This window comes from Myxocyprinus asiaticus, chromosome 10 (genome assembly GCF_019703515.2).
Source record: "Myxocyprinus asiaticus isolate MX2 ecotype Aquarium Trade chromosome 10, UBuf_Myxa_2, whole genome shotgun sequence".
Taxonomy (NCBI): Eukaryota; Metazoa; Chordata; class Actinopteri; order Cypriniformes; family Catostomidae; genus Myxocyprinus; species Myxocyprinus asiaticus.
The window spans coordinates 51,158,922-51,177,142 of NC_059353.1; the positions used below are offsets into that span (position 1 = coordinate 51,158,922).

The 18,221-nt window shown below is 37.2% G+C and overlaps 1 protein-coding gene across 1 annotated transcript in view; it reads left to right on the forward strand.

The window, feature by feature from the left end:
* The first annotated feature begins 2,947 nt into the window (after positions 1-2,947).
* The window catches only part of LOC127446978 (neuroligin-4, X-linked-like), a 760,753-nt gene continuing 745,479 nt past the window's right edge, over positions 2,948-18,221 (forward strand). The window contains exons 1-4 of the mRNA XM_051708393.1: positions 2,948-3,522; positions 9,729-9,881; positions 13,154-13,339; positions 16,984-17,773. Coding sequence (XP_051564353.1) covers positions 3,093-3,522; positions 9,729-9,881; positions 13,154-13,339; positions 16,984-17,773 — 1,559 coding nt within the window. The 5' untranslated portion in view covers positions 2,948-3,092. The remainder of the gene's footprint in view (positions 3,523-9,728; positions 9,882-13,153; positions 13,340-16,983; positions 17,774-18,221) is intronic.

Sequence of the window (18,221 nt, forward strand, 5' to 3'; positions counted from 1 at the left end):
TGGCTGGAGTCTGTTTTACAAAGTATTTTCTGTTATGTAATTTTGCCTCACAAAACCTGTGCAGACGTACCAGACTTGAGTAATCCAACGGCAAAGTTGTCGTGGGGGCTCTTGTATGCGTACATGGACTCTTTGAGTTTAGAGGGATTGACGCCGGTTGGCGCTGTCGTGTGCGGGGTTAATGCACACGTTTTTCTTTTTTCTGTTTGTTTTGTTCGGGGGGAAGTTCGGGGTTTGTTTGTTCCATTAATGGGAAATGTGGTCTGTATAATCTTGCTTTTGACACGCAATTTTTATTTTATTATATCAATATGTCAGTTGTTAATATGAGTGGATTATCTCTCTCCACATGGAATGTGAATGGGTTGGGGCACCCCATAAAAAGAAGGAAGGTTATTTCTTTTCTTAAACGTAAGAAATATGATATAGTGTTTCTTCAAGAAACACATTTTTCCCCACAGGAAGCTGAAAAATTTGGGAAGATATGGGGTGGACATGTTTTCTTTAGCGCTGGCTCAAGTAAGAGCAGGGGGGTCATTATATTGATAAATAAACATCTACAATTCAAATTTCTCAAACAGATTAAAGATAAATTAGGAAGAGTCATTATTGTTTTAGCAGACATTCAGGGGCAAAGGTTGATTTTGGCTAATATTTACGCACCTAACGCTGAAGATCATGAATTTTTTATAGATCTTGAAGGGATGTTGCAAACTGCTAGCACCCCTCATGATATAATATTGGGAGGAGACTTTAATTTATTGATGGACTCAATCCTTGATCATAGTGAAGCAAAAGTGTGTAAACCCCCTAGAGCAACACTGACGCTTCACAGGATGTGTAAAAATCTTGGTCTTACAGATATCTGGCGACTTTTGAACCCATCTGGTAGAGGCTGGAGCACCTCCATTTCAGGAGTGATGTTCAGAGGTCGCCAGTGTGGCAACTCTTGAGGAGGGGATATCCAGAAGACTGGGGAATCTAGACCTGTTTGGGGAGAAATGGGGCAAATATCTGTCTTTTTTGGAGGGCTCTTGGGGAGGGACAGTGGAGAGAAGTGTAGGGGATATGTGTGATTAATTTATTATTTATTTTATTTTTATTTATTTATATATATATTTTTTGTTTGTTGTGTGTCTGTAATTATGTGACCACCGGGGTGTTGATGGGGGTCGGGTGAGGGATTGGGGGGGGGGGGGTAGTTATTGTTCCGTTCCTTGCTCACGAGCACTCATGAGCGAGAGCAATGTTGGAGCGGAGCGGCATGAAGTGAGAAAGAAATTAGGCATAATTTCTTTGTCCACATTTTTGTTTATTTTTTTTTTTGCATCAGGTACAAAAAATCCCTCTTCATATTGGCAGATGACCTAATATTTCAACTGCACAAACAATACCCTTATGTAGGCTACTTAAAAAAAAAAAGCCTTGTTCTCTCTGCCTTATTTGGACGTGATTATTTTATATGGGGAAGTGGGGTAATTTAACAGCATAATTACCAGAGCTTCTCATTTATTTTAATCCCGTGCTAATCATTCATGTCAGTAATTTTTCCGCTCCGGTAAATATAATAGCGCCTTTTACCTAGCATACGCATGTTAAAAATAACCCCTGTTATTCTTATTCCGTGCAAATTGACATGTTGGTTAAAAGCCAATGAATCTGTACTGTCCAGCCTGAGAACCCTTTAACTAATAGTTTCTAAAGTTCACCAAGTGTCTGAAGTGGATGTTGGTCAATGAGAAGACCATACATAAACCTTACAGATGTCCACGTTAGCCTAATAAAATTATTTTATTTTACAGATGTATGTCCGGGAAACTAATCTGTGTTTTGAACTGCCTCTGCGCTCTCACCTCAACTGTAGTCTGTTGTTGGAATCAGCACGTCACCATCAGCTCGCGAATCACACCGAGTTTAAATGCTGCCTCATCTCTGATAATCCACTCTGTTTAAAATCTTGGACCTAATACAGCCGCCAACACCAGATATTTGTCAGTGTAGAAGCTCATGCATATTAATGTGGCCACACGTGAAATGTATCACACTCTGGAGAGGAAAGTGAGTGCATTGTGAGCGGCCGGAGCGGGGCTGAAATTCGCTCCAGTGAAATTCTGATTGCTCCGCTCTGTTCACATGCTCTGGTAGCATCTCTGAAGTATAGCCACAAGATGTACTGTAAACAGCATGCATCTTAACATGATTTCAGTGTGATAAAATCGCTTAAAAACAACAAAACAAAAACAAAGCGTTTTCATTTTTCCCTGTGTGGAGGATTGATCAGCATTGAAATCATAACAATAACATAATGTTTTTTCAATAAATGTATCCTTATATTAAATATATCCCCAAAAAAATAATTACAATATTTTAAATACTATATACAACTAGACATCTAAAATGTTCTCTTAAAGGAGACACATCTCATTTTTTGGGCAACAGAAAGTGATCTAATTACAAAACTTTACTGTGATAAACCGTTTGGTCTTTGGTTTCATGGTAAAATTATCGGGAAGAAAATAATACTTCGACTCGTCCCTCCTTTTCTTGAAAGAAGGCAAAAATCTGTGTTAAAGTGAGGCACTTACAATGGAAATGAATGGGTATTAACCGGTTACAAGCATTTAAAAATAGCGTTTTCTCCCTGGAAGAATTCGGTTAAATTCTGCCAAAAAAATTTTTTTTCAGTTTGGTTAGTTCGGTTTGATTACTTTCCCCTACTATCCCTGATCCCATCAAATAAATTGGGTTGCAATGTACCAGTTGAGATCCACTGGTGTAAATCATTATTTCAAATCTGTCTGCTCTTTTTTCCCACAGGCTAATTAATCTGACTGGAATTAAACGAGGAAGAAATTGTGGCACTGAAATATGGAAGGCACCATCTCTCCAGCTGTCAACATGAGAGCCAAAGCTCCATCAGAGATAACAGCCCAACGTGACGAGCAATGGAAAGATCTCGCCTGAATCCATCAGGACCATGTGAAGCAGCTTCTGTACAACGTGTGATCTTTATCTTTGGATTACCAGATTTGTAGTTGGGTGGATTACATCAAGGCCGAAGGATTCGTGTTTGGGTACCAACTTCTTTCACAATGTATGGTCTAATGCTTAGTCTAAGAATGATCCCTCAAATTGTCACTTTGATTTTGGGAGTTACCCTTGTCAGTTGCCAACAAGCACAATACACCACCGTCACCACTAACTATGGGAAACTGCGTGGATTGAGGGTGGCATTGCCTAGTGAGATCTTGAGCCCCGTGGAGCAATATCTGGGCGTACCTTATGCTATGCCCCCTACTGGAGAGCGGAGGTTTCAGGCGCCTGAGACGCCCTCGTCCTGGCCTGGCATCAAGAATGCGACCCAGTTTGCACCCGTGTGTCCACAGTATCTGGAGGACAGACTTCTGCTCACCGACATGCTGCCAGTCTGGTTCACTGCCAATCTGGACACAGTGGCCATGTATGTGCATGACCAGAGTGAAGACTGTCTGTACCTCAATATTTATGTGCCAACAGAGGAAGGTTAGTCAAATTGGTTTGTGATTAATTTCTAAAATAGTTGCTGCTTTTGTTTTGGGGGGGCTGGAGGAGATGTATCCAGTCAGGCCAAATATAGGGCTCAACTAACGATTATTTTGATAATCGACTAATCTAACGATTATTTGAAAGATTATTCGACTATTTGGCGATTATTGCAACGATTAATTGTTAGCTCTAAACCGACTATTCAGCTTGTGCCCCGACTTAAAAGGTTGTATTAAACATGCTTACTAACAATAAATAGGACAAAATCATCTTTTAAAATACCTCTAAATGACATTCACTGAATTAAAGTGAATACTTTTTATTAATTTTAATTCAGTAAAATATTCACTGCAAAAAATCCTATTGTTATCAAGTGTTTTTGTCTTGTTTTCATTTAAAATGGTCTAAAAATCCTTAAAACAAGATACATTTACTTGAGAAGCAACATATAAGATATTTAGACTTGCTTTAAGAGAATATATCTTAAATATAAGTGTATTTATTCACTTTATACTTCTGCGAGTGCAGTAAAGACTAAATATATTTATATTCAAGATCTATTCTCTAAAAGCAAGTCTAAATATCTTATCTGCTGCTTCTCAGGTGAATGCATCTTTTTTAAAGGATTTTTCGATATTTTAAAATATTTGTATTTTTAATATTATATTCAACATTCTCAGATAAAACATTTTTCTTCTGCAGTATAGCTGCTAAGGTAAATGTATGTTGTTTTAAAGGAGTTTTAGATATTTATATTGGAAAACAAGCCAAAACAAAAACAAATCAAAAACGTATTTTGTTGCGGTGTATAATGGGGTGAAGACTACCCTCTCTCACATTTCTGTTCACTTCAATCCATCTTTAACTCACAAAAAAACAAACTCTCTCTTATTAATAAAGCTGCGTATTGACAATTTTCAGGATAAGAAACACAGTGACACATATATTATGATTCAATAAGTCACGAGTCATCACGTTATAATCTAGCTGCATTAAGTGTGTGCACTCGAGGGATGAGCGTCCCGTGAGAGAGTGTGCATCAGCCGGTGCAGTTTCAATCTCTCCTCCTTAGATCGGGACATTCACGCAACTCATAGAAGAGGCGCTGACCGCACAGAGAAATGACCGTTTCAGAGTTTGTAGTTATTTATATGATCTGTTTCTGTATTATTTAAACTTTAATAGAGCTATAATGCATTAAATATAACTGCATTAAAGATGTAACGCATTGAATATAACCGCATTAAAGATGTAACGCATTAAATATAACCGCATTAAAGATGTAGCGCATTAAATATAACCGCATTAAAGATGTAACGCATTAAATATAACCGCATTAAAGATGTAGCGCATTAAATATAACCGCATTAAAGATGTAACGCATTAAATATAACTGCATTAAAGATGTAACGCATTTAATATAACCGCATTAAAGATGTAACGCATTAAATATAACCGCATTAAAGATGTAGCGTATTAGATATAACCGCATTAAAGATGTAACACATTAAATATAACCGCATTAAAGATGTAACGCATTGAATATAACCGCATTAAAGATGTAACGCATTAAATATAACCGCATTAAAGATGTAACGCATTAAATATAACTGCATTAAAGATGTAGCGCATTAAACATAACCGCATTAAAGATGTAACGCATTAAAGATGTAGCGCATTAGATATAACTGCATTAAAGATGTAACGCATTAAACATAACCGCATTAAAAATGTACCGCATTAAATATAACCGCATTAAAGATGTAACGCATTAAATATAACTGCATTAAAAATGTAACGCATTAAATATAACCGCATTAAAGATGTAGCGCATTAAACATAACCGCATTAAAGATGTAACGCATTAAAGCATTAAATATAACTGCATTAAAGATGTAACGCATTGAATATAACCGCATTAAAGATGTAACGCATTGAATATAACCGCATTAAAGATGTAATGCATTAAATATAACCGCATTAAAGATGTAATGCACATTAAAGCATAAAATATAACTGCATTAAAGATGTAACGCATTGAATATAACCGCATTAAAGATGTAACGCATTGAATATAACCGCATTAAAGATGTAATGCATTAAATATAACCGCATTAAAGATGTAGCGCATTAAATATAACTGCATTAAAGATGTAATGCATTAAATATAACCGCATTAAAGATGTAACGCATTAAATATAACAGAATTAAAGATGTAACGCATTAAATATAACCGCATTAAAGATGTAACGCATTAAATATAACCGCATTAAAGATGTAACACATTAAATATAACCGCATTAAAGATGTAATGCATTAAATATAACCGCATTTAAGATGTAACGCCGGGGTGTTTCCTTTAAAGATCTCCAGCTCCACTTATTCCACAACGAGAGTGCTTCTGTATTTACTTATTTTGTATTTTTGCATTATAATTCCCCTCATACTTTGTGATCTACATCAGCTGAAACTGTTTGTAAAGTTTAGAGTGCATCTGTGATCTGTGTAATTCTTCCTCAGTCAGATGTGAACTGCAGTACTGCTCTCACGCATCATCATTAGAGTTTAATGTGATCTCATGTTACGTTAAATGAGATCAAACGACTATTCCACAACGAAAAATGTTTAAGGCTAATTTACACTGGCCCAAAAAAATGTCAACAAACATGATTATAGTATTTTTTGAATCAGTGTTTTAACCCTGTTGCTATTTGTTTGGGCAGTGTAAATATAAACTTTTCCAAAAAGAGAGACTTATTTTAAGTATTTGGAAATATTTAAAAAGTGTAAATATAATTTTTCATGTTATTCTACCCCTGTACAATATTTTTTATTTTTTTTAAAGCCTGAAAGGAAATCAAATCCCTATTTCATTACATGATAATAATAATAATAATAGTAATAATAATAATAATAATAATAATAATAATAATAATAATACTACATTTATTTTATATAGGGCCTTTCTTAAACTCAAGGTTGCTTTACAAAGAATCTGAACTTTTCAGAGATAACCTTCACTTCTGCATTTATGTTACTTAAAATAACAAAATAAGGCCTCAAAACAGTCGCGTTGAAAATTTGCGCCCCCTAGAGGTAATGGGGTAGAAATATTTATATGAAAATAAAAGTCCTTCACATAACACATGACAAGTCATATATCAAATGAAAGCTCTCATTCTCAGGAATATGACTGTATAGATCATTTTGTTGCCCTGATACCACAGTTCAAAAGATTTTCAAAAGAATCACAAAGTGAAATATGATTTCTGTAAGATGTCAAACACAAATGTCTCTTTTATGCTCCGATAACTGCTGCTGTAAGCCCCAAATAGCTGAAAACTTTATATCTGCTTTTACCTTAAGACATTCTCTAAAAAACTGTTTACTTGTCTGTGAGCTTGCTTGACTGAATAATCCAATGTTATATCTTAGATGTCCAGAATAAAATATGCCATCCAGAAGGAAAAGCATGATTTCTGTTATCGTTATGATTTAAAAAGGAGCCAAACAACTTGTGATAATAAATGGCTTCATATGATTACTATCCTTAAATAAAAGACAATTTTATTTTGCATGATCAGTCATATTTTCAAAATCAATGCCAAAATTTCACAATTTCTGCCAGGGCATGCAAACTTTTCAGCACAACTGTATATATAAGGGATGTAAAGGTTCGAATTTCTCACAGTTCAGTTTGTATCATGGTTTAAGGGTCACAGTTTTGGTACGGGTCAGCATTTTCTTCGTTTAGAAAAGAAATATTACTGTCAAATCCCAAAATAATCTATTTGGTGAACACTTCAGCAACTTTACCCTTAAATAACAATCATTGTTTTACAACAGTACCATAGTTTAACCATGTTATTTGTGGTAAAATCATAGTAACCACAATATAAACATGGTTACTGTCATGGTTACAGTATACAGTAAAATCATGGTTACTATATAGAAACTACAGTATTACTGTTATAAATCCATGGTTAATTGTATCAAACCCACGATTTCTGCTCAGAAAACCATGGTGACAGCCGTCAATGTTACTGCAATATTACTATAGTAAAACCATGATTAATTTTTGTCAAGGTCCTTAACTAAAAAAAAAATAAAAATAAAAAAAATCTCTAACTAATAAATCAACATTTTAACTAAATACCTGCGCTATTATGCTACATGCATTGACATAAAGTGCACGTTAAACTCATCTCAACATACTGTATATTCAATATTCGGAAGCTGTACATCACTATAAAAGGAATAACCTTGCTATTAGAATGCATACGAGAAGGGATGTTGTGATGATGCTGCTGGAGTATTTAAATCATACGTGGAAATCCCACATGAACACCCCAAGCACTTTAGTTATTGTTTCATGTCTGTCCAAATTAGCTCTGAAAGGAAGTGTGTGCAGTTTCGGCTCTCCTGCGGCTCTTTCCCTGGGTGATGTCGGCATAAAAGATTAATCACGTATCAATGTATAACTATAACGGCATCTTAATGCCATTAATCAAAGCGCATTATTGATGCTCGTGATAGATTACAGCCACACGAGGAAACAGGAAGAACTTGCGTGCACATTTTATATAAAACATCATGCACATTATTGACATATATTACCATTATACGGCATTCACGCTGAGCGATGTCTGCAAACAGTGCCTGTTTTGTAAATGTCTTTTGACCATCATTGTTGGAATTGACTGCATAAAGAAAATGTTCCCAGAAAGGAGACCTGAATAACACAGGGGGCTTCTCTATCAGAAGCTCGTTTTCTCCACTTGCCATTTTCGTTTTCGAAATGCTCCGTCCACACTACCAAATCATTTTCAACTACACATAACACTTGCAGAACAGTGATGTCATCAGGATGACCCACGTGAAACACAGGTGGAGCGTATCATCTACAGATCCATTCAGGTGCATTAGCGGAGGTTGTAACTGTGCGTGTCTATTTGACGCTTTGTTTTCTTGACCAGAATTTGTGCTCCAGATGCGTCATTAAACTTGAGGTGAACCGACCGCGGGGTCAATGCTTACCGAACCATGGGTGGCGAACCGTACGGTTTTCTTTTTTTTTTTACAGAGAACCGTTACACCCCTAATATATATATATATATACAATTTTTTGCAATTAGTCCACAGTATGTGTGAATGGTGAGCTTTTAAGTGTGAAAAATTGTGGGCGGCATCCCAAAAATGCACCAAAGTTTAGGGGGTTAAAGGAAATAATATATCCCCTATTTTATGATGTGATTTCAAGTTAAATATGAATACATCTTCATAGCGTGTCTAAAGCACACATTAAGAAGTATGACAATTTGTATGACAATTAATCGTCATAATCTTGAAAGCTCTAAAACAGACAATTTATCATGTAAATCGCAATTATTTGTTTGACAATTAACCAACAGCCAAATTTCATAATCATAACATTCATAATGGTTTTATGAACCTGTAAGAAACACAGTATTTACATAGTATTTCGTATTTTATACTGAATGCTTTATACCAAGTTTTATGCTTCCCTCAATAGTGTTCTGTGAGTGGACTGCAAGGACATTCGCTTGCACCTTGCCTACAGAGTTTCAGGGTGTTTTTGTTCTAAATCTTCTGCTTAATGGGGAACATTATGACCTGAAATAAAACACCAGCTGAAACAAGCTCAGAAGTAATGGTCCAGTAACCTTGAGATCTGTAAATAACAAAAAAAAAAAAAAAATCTTGAACGAACAGAAAGATCATAATATTAGCGGCAAGCAGAGCAGATTAATTTCTGGTCCAATGGGCCTCACCTAGGGCTTGTTGCAGTTCTATATTTGACCACAGATTTCCATTTGGAAAAAATGAGGGGCGCTGTGGAGTTCTGGTGAGGATCAGATTCTCTGCCCTACATGCTCAAACATACACAAAGTGTAAGAGGTTTCAGCTACATTCTGACTTAGAAATAGAATACAACTTTGAATAGGCCTACTTTTAAATACTTGTATTAGCATTTTGAACACATTTACAGGTTAACAAATTACATTATTGGCAGGTTAGATTATAGATCTATAATTAGATGAATATTTTGGTGGGGCACTGCCACCTACCTGCCCATATATAGATGAGCCATGGCTGTTTATGTGTGAAGGAAGGTATAAAGACTGTATCACAGAAGCTGTTGTTAGTTGTATTACTGGTAAGTGAGTTTTGTTTTCTTTCAGATTCACATGCCGACACTGGATTAAAGCCAGTCATGGTTTACATTCACGGCGGGTCATACATCGAGGGCACCGGTAACATGATTGATGGCAGTATTCTAGCCAGCTACGGCAATGTCATCGTCGTCACAGTCAACTACAGGTTAGGAGTTTTAGGTAAGTCCTTCAAGTCCTACATCTAATTTTCTTTGAGTTTTTTTCTACAGACATTTTTTTATAAGGATGTTTTTTTTCAACACGAATTTAGTAAAACCCATTGGAGAGTAAATCTGTCCCTCACTACCTCGTTTTCATTCCCGGCGTAAATTAAATATGGTGCTACTCTGAATAAGGTCTCCACATTTTATGGAGGATAATGAAGGCATAGCAAGATAGAGCTGTACATAAGAGACGCCATATGAATATTCGGCAGCACTTTATTCCAGTTACAGATTATTTGTTATTTGCTTATTTAAAGGGGTCATGAAATGCTCATCGTTAACATCGTTCACACCCTCAAATACAGCCATTTTTGTATACAGCCAACTCAATCGGAAGAGAATGAACAAGCTCCACAACATTATAAAACTAAATTTCAGGGGTTTCACATAACGCACATCCAACACATTGCATCTGAATATATTAAACTGTTCATCTCAAACACAACTGTTAACACCTACACCCTGTCTACACCAGACGCAAGTGTCGCATCGCGTCAAATGCAATAGAACCAATTATAATCAATGATGCTGTCTACCATGGAAGCGTCTGTTGCGGCGCCTGGTGTAGAGAGCCTAAACTGTTGCGTCTCGTCATGTCAACGGACGCATGCCATGTAAACACGATGTCAGCACTAGGGCTGAAACGATTAGTCAACGTTATTGACAACGTCAACAATAAAAATTGTCTACAAAAATTTCTATTGTCGAATAGTCATTTGAGCTCATTTAACACAACATGAGATCAGATATGAAACTAATGATGACACGAGAGAGCAGCACTGCAGCTCACAGACCAGACGGACTCTAAACTTTCCAAACAGCTTCAGGTGATGTAGATCGCAAAGTATGAGGGAATTATACAAAAATACCAAATAACTAGATATAGAAGCACTCTCGTTGTGAAATACAGTGGAGCCGGAGCTGCCGTTCCACTGAATCAAAACTTGCATGTCAGAGCGTCTTTAAAGGAAACACCTCGCCATTACATCTTTAATGCATCCTTTATTAAAGTTCAAATAATAAGGAAGCAGGTCATATAAATAAGTATAAACTCCGAAACTGGCATTTCTCTGTGTGGTCAGTGCCGCTTCTATGAGTTGCGTCAAGGGGGAGAGATTGAGACTGCACCCGGCTGATGTACACTCTGGCGTGGGGACGCTCGGTTAAAAGCTAGCGATTAATCATTGCAATAATCGCCCAAATAGTCAAATAATCGTTCTAATAATCATTAGATTAGTCGATTATCAAAATAATCAGTAGTTGCAGCCCTAGTCAGCACCATGAACTATCAAACAGTCATGACATTTGAAATATTCATGAATGAAATGTTTACTTACTATTTTGCATCGGGTCCAAATGTTTTTAACTGTCCCATCCTTCAATAACAGTTCCTTTGCAAACCTTGATTCGTTTTATGACTGTACACAAGTCAAGTACAAGTACACAATCCACACTGATATGAGCCAAAAAAACATGCAATCTGCGCTAAAGACAAAGCAACATCCAGTTTCCAGTATCATCCTGCACTGAAATGCACTGAGAATGGATTCTCCTTTTCAGAGTTGTAACTTGACACCGCATCTTTTAAAAGCGGCCCGAGATATGTATCAAGCGTTTTTTTTTTTTTTTTGGAATGGCCAATTCCCAATGTGCTCTAAGTCCTCATGGTGGTGTAGTGACTCGCCTCAATCCGGGTGGCGGAGGACGAATCTCAGTTGCCTCCGCGTCAATCCGCACATCTTATCATGTGACTCGTTGTGCATGACACTGCGGAGACTCACAGCATGTGGAGACTCATGCTACTCTCCGCGATCCATGCACAACTTACCACACGCCCCACTGAGAGCGAGAACCACTAATCGCGACCACGAGGAGGTTACCCCATGTGACTCTACCCTCCCTAGCAACCCGGCCAATTTGGTTGCTTAGGAGACCTGGCTGGAGTCACTCAGCATGGAGGGGTAGTAGTCAGCGTCAATGGTTGCTGAGCTACCCAGGCCCCCCCTTAATTGTATTATATTTAAGCTATATCTCACATCTGTGATGCTCTGTTACACAGCACTTTATTTGACAAATATAACTCCAATGTAGTATTTTGGATTGTGCTGTGAGGTTCAGTATAAAAGCACTTCATTTGATAAAAATTCTACAATATTATGTTGAAAATCAATTGTTCTTTTTTCATTTATTTACTTAAATACCATTTTGATAATAAAATTGAAGTAAACTGTTTATATGGAATTCAATATGGAACATACTCTAAGCAAGCTCGATTTTGTGCGTTGTTGCTTTCCAAAATGTCTCAGGCTGCAATTCATAACAAAACATAAGTACGAATTGCAACAAGTGGCGCTATAGCTGACATTTGTGCGAACTGTCTGCTTCTACATAGAGTTTTTCAACTGTTTTCAACAGTTTGAAGAGAGTTAAAGTCCAGAATAATAAAACATCCAGTTTAATTACGTTTAAAGGCAACTCTTATCGCCCCTTGAGTGCTGAAGTTTGTTCCTGCCACAGTAACGCAAGAATGTTATGTTTGTTCAGTCGAACCATGCGTTGGCAACGCATTGCCCAAGCGCACAAATCTGCCTATGCGCACTCTCGAAAAGCATGTGTCCTGGCACATATGTGATAGATGATAATGTTGATCCTCAAGAGCAGATTCAAGGGGACTTGAGTTTCTTTTATATCACAGATAGGCTTTACTACTTAAATGTGCTGTAAACAGTTTCAACTGTTAGGCTAACTTCCGCTAGACTTAGCCAGGAAATGAACAGGATGGAAATAAAGAGCAAAAGTTAGTCATTACTCAATGAGGGATTGACAGTTAACTTACAAAAGGGTGACAACTTGTTTTATTTTGATATTTTGAAATGTTGTTATTATCATACCCAAGGGCATAGATTTGGCTTGAACATTGGGGGGGGGTTGCCATCAATTTCCATTGATCATGGTATAAATAATAGGGAGGTTGTACTTGCTTGTTTTGATTATTGGGGGGGTTACCCCCATCCCCCCTGGAATCTACGCCCCTGATCATACCGATTTCTGTAGTTTTATCAAACAGGATAGGATGTTTTACATTGAGACCAACTAATACGAAAAAACATTAACAAATTTATCAAATCTCTTGTCAATACAGATGTTCCTGCTGTTGTTTTCCCACCAAAATTATGTCACTTCCTCACCAGGAAAGAATTTCTTGATTGTTTAAATGTTGTGTTTTAGGGTTCCTCAGTACGGGTGACCAAGCTGCAAAAGGGAATTACGGTCTTCTGGATCAGATCCAGGCTCTCCGATGGGTCAAAGAGAACATTCAGTCATTCAATGGAGATCCACAGAGAGTGACTATATTTGGTTCTGGAGCAGGAGCTTCCTGTGTCAGTTTACTCACTCTCTCACACTATTCTGAAGGTAGAGTATATCAGAGATGCTGAATTCTGGTTTAGATGCAGATAGTACACTTTTACTATTCTATATGGGTGGTTGACAACTGAACATGAGACTTTTTTTTTCTAATATTAATATTTTAGGTTGTATATGTCTTGAACATTGGGGGGGGGGGGGGGGGGTTGAGGTCACAAATGTAATGGTCCTCTTTGGTCCTTTAAAATAGTAAAGGCACTGAATGCAAGATTTTTCTGAATAAAGGCTTTAAATGTGATCAATTTTGGTTTTCATTTTTATTTTTTTATTTTTTTATTCATACAATAAAAGGAAATCACTGTGTCTGCTAACAATTTGCCTGTTTAAGTCAGCTTATCTTTTTTTTTTTTTTTTTGTGCTGTCTCAAAGAAAAGATGAACTGTTCAACAAACATTCAGTAGGCTTTCAGTAGCCTGTATATAGATCTCTATTAATGACCTACTTACATTATTGTTGAGAACATCAGTTCATTAAAAGGTCATTAATAAAGATCTATATACAGGCTACTGAAAGTCTACTGAATGTTTGTTGAAACACTGTTTACTAGCTACAGCAAGCTAGTTGATAAGTCACTTATAGTCAGTTAAATATCTATTTGGGACCATCAAAATAAAGCGTTACCCAGATGGCTGCTGCTATTGATAATGTGCTTTTTTAAATAGTTTTTTAAAATGTAAACATGCGCTAGATAGATGTTTTTGCCCGTTTCGACGCCTCTCGCTGTAGTAACAATGCATATCCTTGATTCAAAACTGGCGATAGTAAACACATTGTACAAGGCATGATGTAGCGGTGTAGCTTTGTCAACACTACGCCATAGGACATAGGCTCAGGAAGGCACTAAGACACCTAAAAAATAAAAGAAAAATTCACCTAGTGAATTTGTTTTTTCACAGTGTGGTTTAGGGCGTCTGTAGTATGGAATAGAGCTGCTTAAAATATATCTATTTTTATGTTCCAAGAAAATGTGACAGCATATGGGTTTGGAATTACATATGGGTGAGTAAATGACAGAATTTTCAATTTTTAGGTGAACTGTAACTGGTGGCTCATTTCTATCTAGCACAGACCTGACTAAGACAAACCCCAATTAAAATAGCTGCAGTTCATGAACCCTGGTCTCTTTTAAAAGAAGACCACTTCGAAGATGCTGTTCAAACGTCAAATTGATTGTAAATTATTTATAAATAATATTTGCCAGTCCTTGCCAAAACCTGAAAACACAATGGAAGCCACAAGTCACACGTTTTACCATGTTCTAGTTGGGTGATAATGCTCCAACTTTGTGTTTTATGGATGATTTTCTAAGACAATATAAATTGAATTTTCCAAAAGGCTACTTTAAAGGCTAGCCAGATAACCAAACTCAATATGCACACATTCACTTTTTGTCATATATGCCTGATATGCTGAAAACTGCTCCGTTGATGTTTTCACATACACAAATACGAATAACATTAAGAATCACGTACTGTACACGACATATTATCAATTCAAAACAACAAATTTAGCCAAAATGTGATTCGTTTGCATCCTTGGAAATTGCTGTTGGTCAGTACAACATTTAAATCGTAAAATCGTGGGCAATTATCGCATGTTTAGTTAGATACTTAACATGTTTATTCGCTGGAAAAACATCAGTTCATTAAAAGGTCATTAATAAAGATCTATATACAGGCTACTGAAAGTCTACTGAATGTTTGTTGAAACACTGTTTACTAGCTACAGCAAGCTAGTTGATAAGTCACTTATAGTCAGTTAAATATCTATTTGGGACCATCAAAATAAAGTGTTACCCATATGGCTGCTGCTATTGATAATGTGCTTTTTTAAATTGTTTTTTTAAAATGTAAACATGCGCTAGATAGATGTTTTTGCCCGTTTCGACGCCTCTCGCTGTAGTAACAATGCATATCCTTGATTCAAAACTGGCGATAGTAAACACAGTGTACAAGGCATGATGTAGCGGTGTAGCTTTGTCAACACTACGCCATATGACATAGGCTCAGGAAGGCACTAAGACACCTAAAAAAATAAAAGAAAAATTCACCTAGTGAATTTGTTTTTTCACAGTGTGGTTTAGGGCGTCTGTAGTATGGAATAGAGCTGCTTAAAATATATCTATTTTTATGTTCCAAGAAAATGTGACAGCATATGGGTTTGGAATTACATATGGGTGAGTAAATGACAGAATTTTCAATTTTTAGGTGAACTGTAACTGGTGGCTCATTTCTATCTAGCACAGACCTGACTAAGACAAACCCCAATTAAAATAGCTGCAGTTCATGAACCCTGGTCTCTTTTAAAAGAAGACCACTTCGAAGATGCTGTTCAAACGTCAAATTGATTGTAAATTATTTATAAATAATATTTGCCAGTCCTTGCCAAAACCTGAAAACACAATGGAAGCCACAAGTCACACGTTTTACCATGTTCTAGTTGGGTGATAATGCTCCAACTTTGTGTTTTATGGATGATTTTCTAAGACAATATAAATTGAATTTTCCAAAAGGCTACTTTAAAGGCTAGCCAGATAACCAAACTCAATATGCACACATTCACTTTTTGTCATATATGCCTGATATGCTGAAAACTGCTCCGTTGATGTTTTCACATACACAAATACGAATAACATTAAGAATCACGTACTGTACATGACATATTATCAATTCAAAACAACGAATTTCGCCAAAATGTGATTCGTTTGCATCCTTGGAAATTGCTGTTGGTCAGAACAACATTTAAATCGTAAAATCGTGGGCAATTATCGCATGTTTAGTTAGATACTTAACATGTTTATTCGCTGGAAAAAGTAGATTTGCGCTTAATTTATATGAGTCCCGCCTTCTTTGATTCGATTGGCTATCTCTAATGACATTGACGAGCGGTGTTAGACCACTGAGCATGCTAAAAACTGAACTTTTTTAAACCGTTATTTTATTCCTGCAACAACTTAATGACAATTAGACCGTGGTGCATGACAGACTGCAGCAGAACAGCAACCATGCATACTGTGGTTACGGCCGTGCATAACGGAAAATATTTACATTTACATGCTACATTTGATCAGGTTTTTTTTCACACCATCTTTTTCATCCTTTTGCTTTCTAGTTCATTTCAGTGGTCCTGCAGTATGACAAATGAATTTTTAAAAGCACAGATATTTCATATAATCTCTCATACAGTCATTAATATGAGGTCAGTTCAAGGAAAGGTGAGTTTAGTGTGTCAGACTGCAGGATATTTCAAGGTATCTAGCTATTTTGACACATTGTTTCCAACAGACTCTATTTAGAACACATCAACACAAATAAATAAAACAATAACTTATTGCTCACACCATAGGACTAAATACACGAACATGATAGTAGCTCCACATAAACATTACAAATGTAATTAATTTTAGTAACCTAGTAACCTTTTGAGAACAATAACATCACATGTCATGTCAACCGTGCATATACCAAATAATTTTTAGCTACTATAGCAAATGTAGATGAATCAAACTTTACTTAGAGCTTAATTTGACTGTTCTGTGTCAAAAGGTATGAATTGGCTGTGACTTAAATCTTAGTGTAAATGTTTTATTTCTCTGTGACACCAACTGTTCTGTCCCTCTTTCTGGGTTCCAGACCTGTTTCAGAAAGCGATCATTCAGAGCGGGACAGCTCTTTCCAGCTGGGCAGTCAACTACCAGCCCGTCAAATACACCCGCATGCTCGCCGAGAAGGTGGGCTGCAATGAAGATGACACGGTTGAGTTGGTGGAGTGCCTCCAGAACAAGAACTACAAAGAGCTCATCGAGCAGAATATCACCCCCGCCAAATACCACATCGCCTTTGGCCCTGTGATCGATGGAGATGTCATTCCAGATGACCCTCAGATCCTCATGGAACAAGGAGAGTTCCTCAACTATGACATCATGCTGGGTGTGAATCAGGGCGAGGGGTACAAGTTTGTGGACGGGATCTTAGACAGTGAGGATAGATTAACTAGCAGCGACTTTGAGTTCGCAGTATCAGAATTTGTCGATCACCTGTACGGTTATCCAGAAGGAAAGGACACGCTGCGAGAAACCATAAAGTTCATGTACACGGACTGGGCAGACAGGGAGAATCCTGAGATACGGCGGAAAACGCTGGTTGCACTTTTTACAGATCACCAGTGGGTGGCGCCGGCCGTGGCTACGGCAGACCTGCACGCACAGTATGGATCGCCAACATACTTTTACGCATTTTATCATCATTGCCAGAGTGAGATGAAGCCCGCCTGGGCCGACTCGGCACATGGAGATGAACTTCCATATGTTTTTGGAATTCCGATGATTGGTCCCACGGATCTCTTCAACTGTAATTTTTCCAAGAATGATATTATGTTGAGTGCGGTGGTCATGACTTACTGGACTAACTTTGCCAAAACTGGGTGAGTGTCCTATTTAGATTTACAGAGAACATCTCAGGTGTTGAGGCACCTATAATATTTGGTAGTTTTCTAAATATTCTTATGATTCTTGCGTGATGGGAGTCTATGGCAGCCAAGTGAACCATATTGTAAATTGTTTTGAAATTTGTCACACTGACTAGGGAGGGTCTCAACATTCCTGGTGCCATTTTTGGGATTGGTCTCTCAAGTAGTTCCACAGCATTTCTTTTGTCCATTAATTCCTTTGGCCACGTCAAGTTCAATGCACCAGGGGCCTCATGTATTAAACTCTGTTTCATAAAAGTGTGCGTATGCACAAAGGTCAGATTTTGAGAGGGGCCTGGGTAGCTCAGCGAGTATTGATGCTGACTACCACTCCTGGAGTCGCTAGTTCGAATCCCAGGGTGTGCTGAGTGACTCCAGCCAGGTCTCCTAAGCAACCAAATTG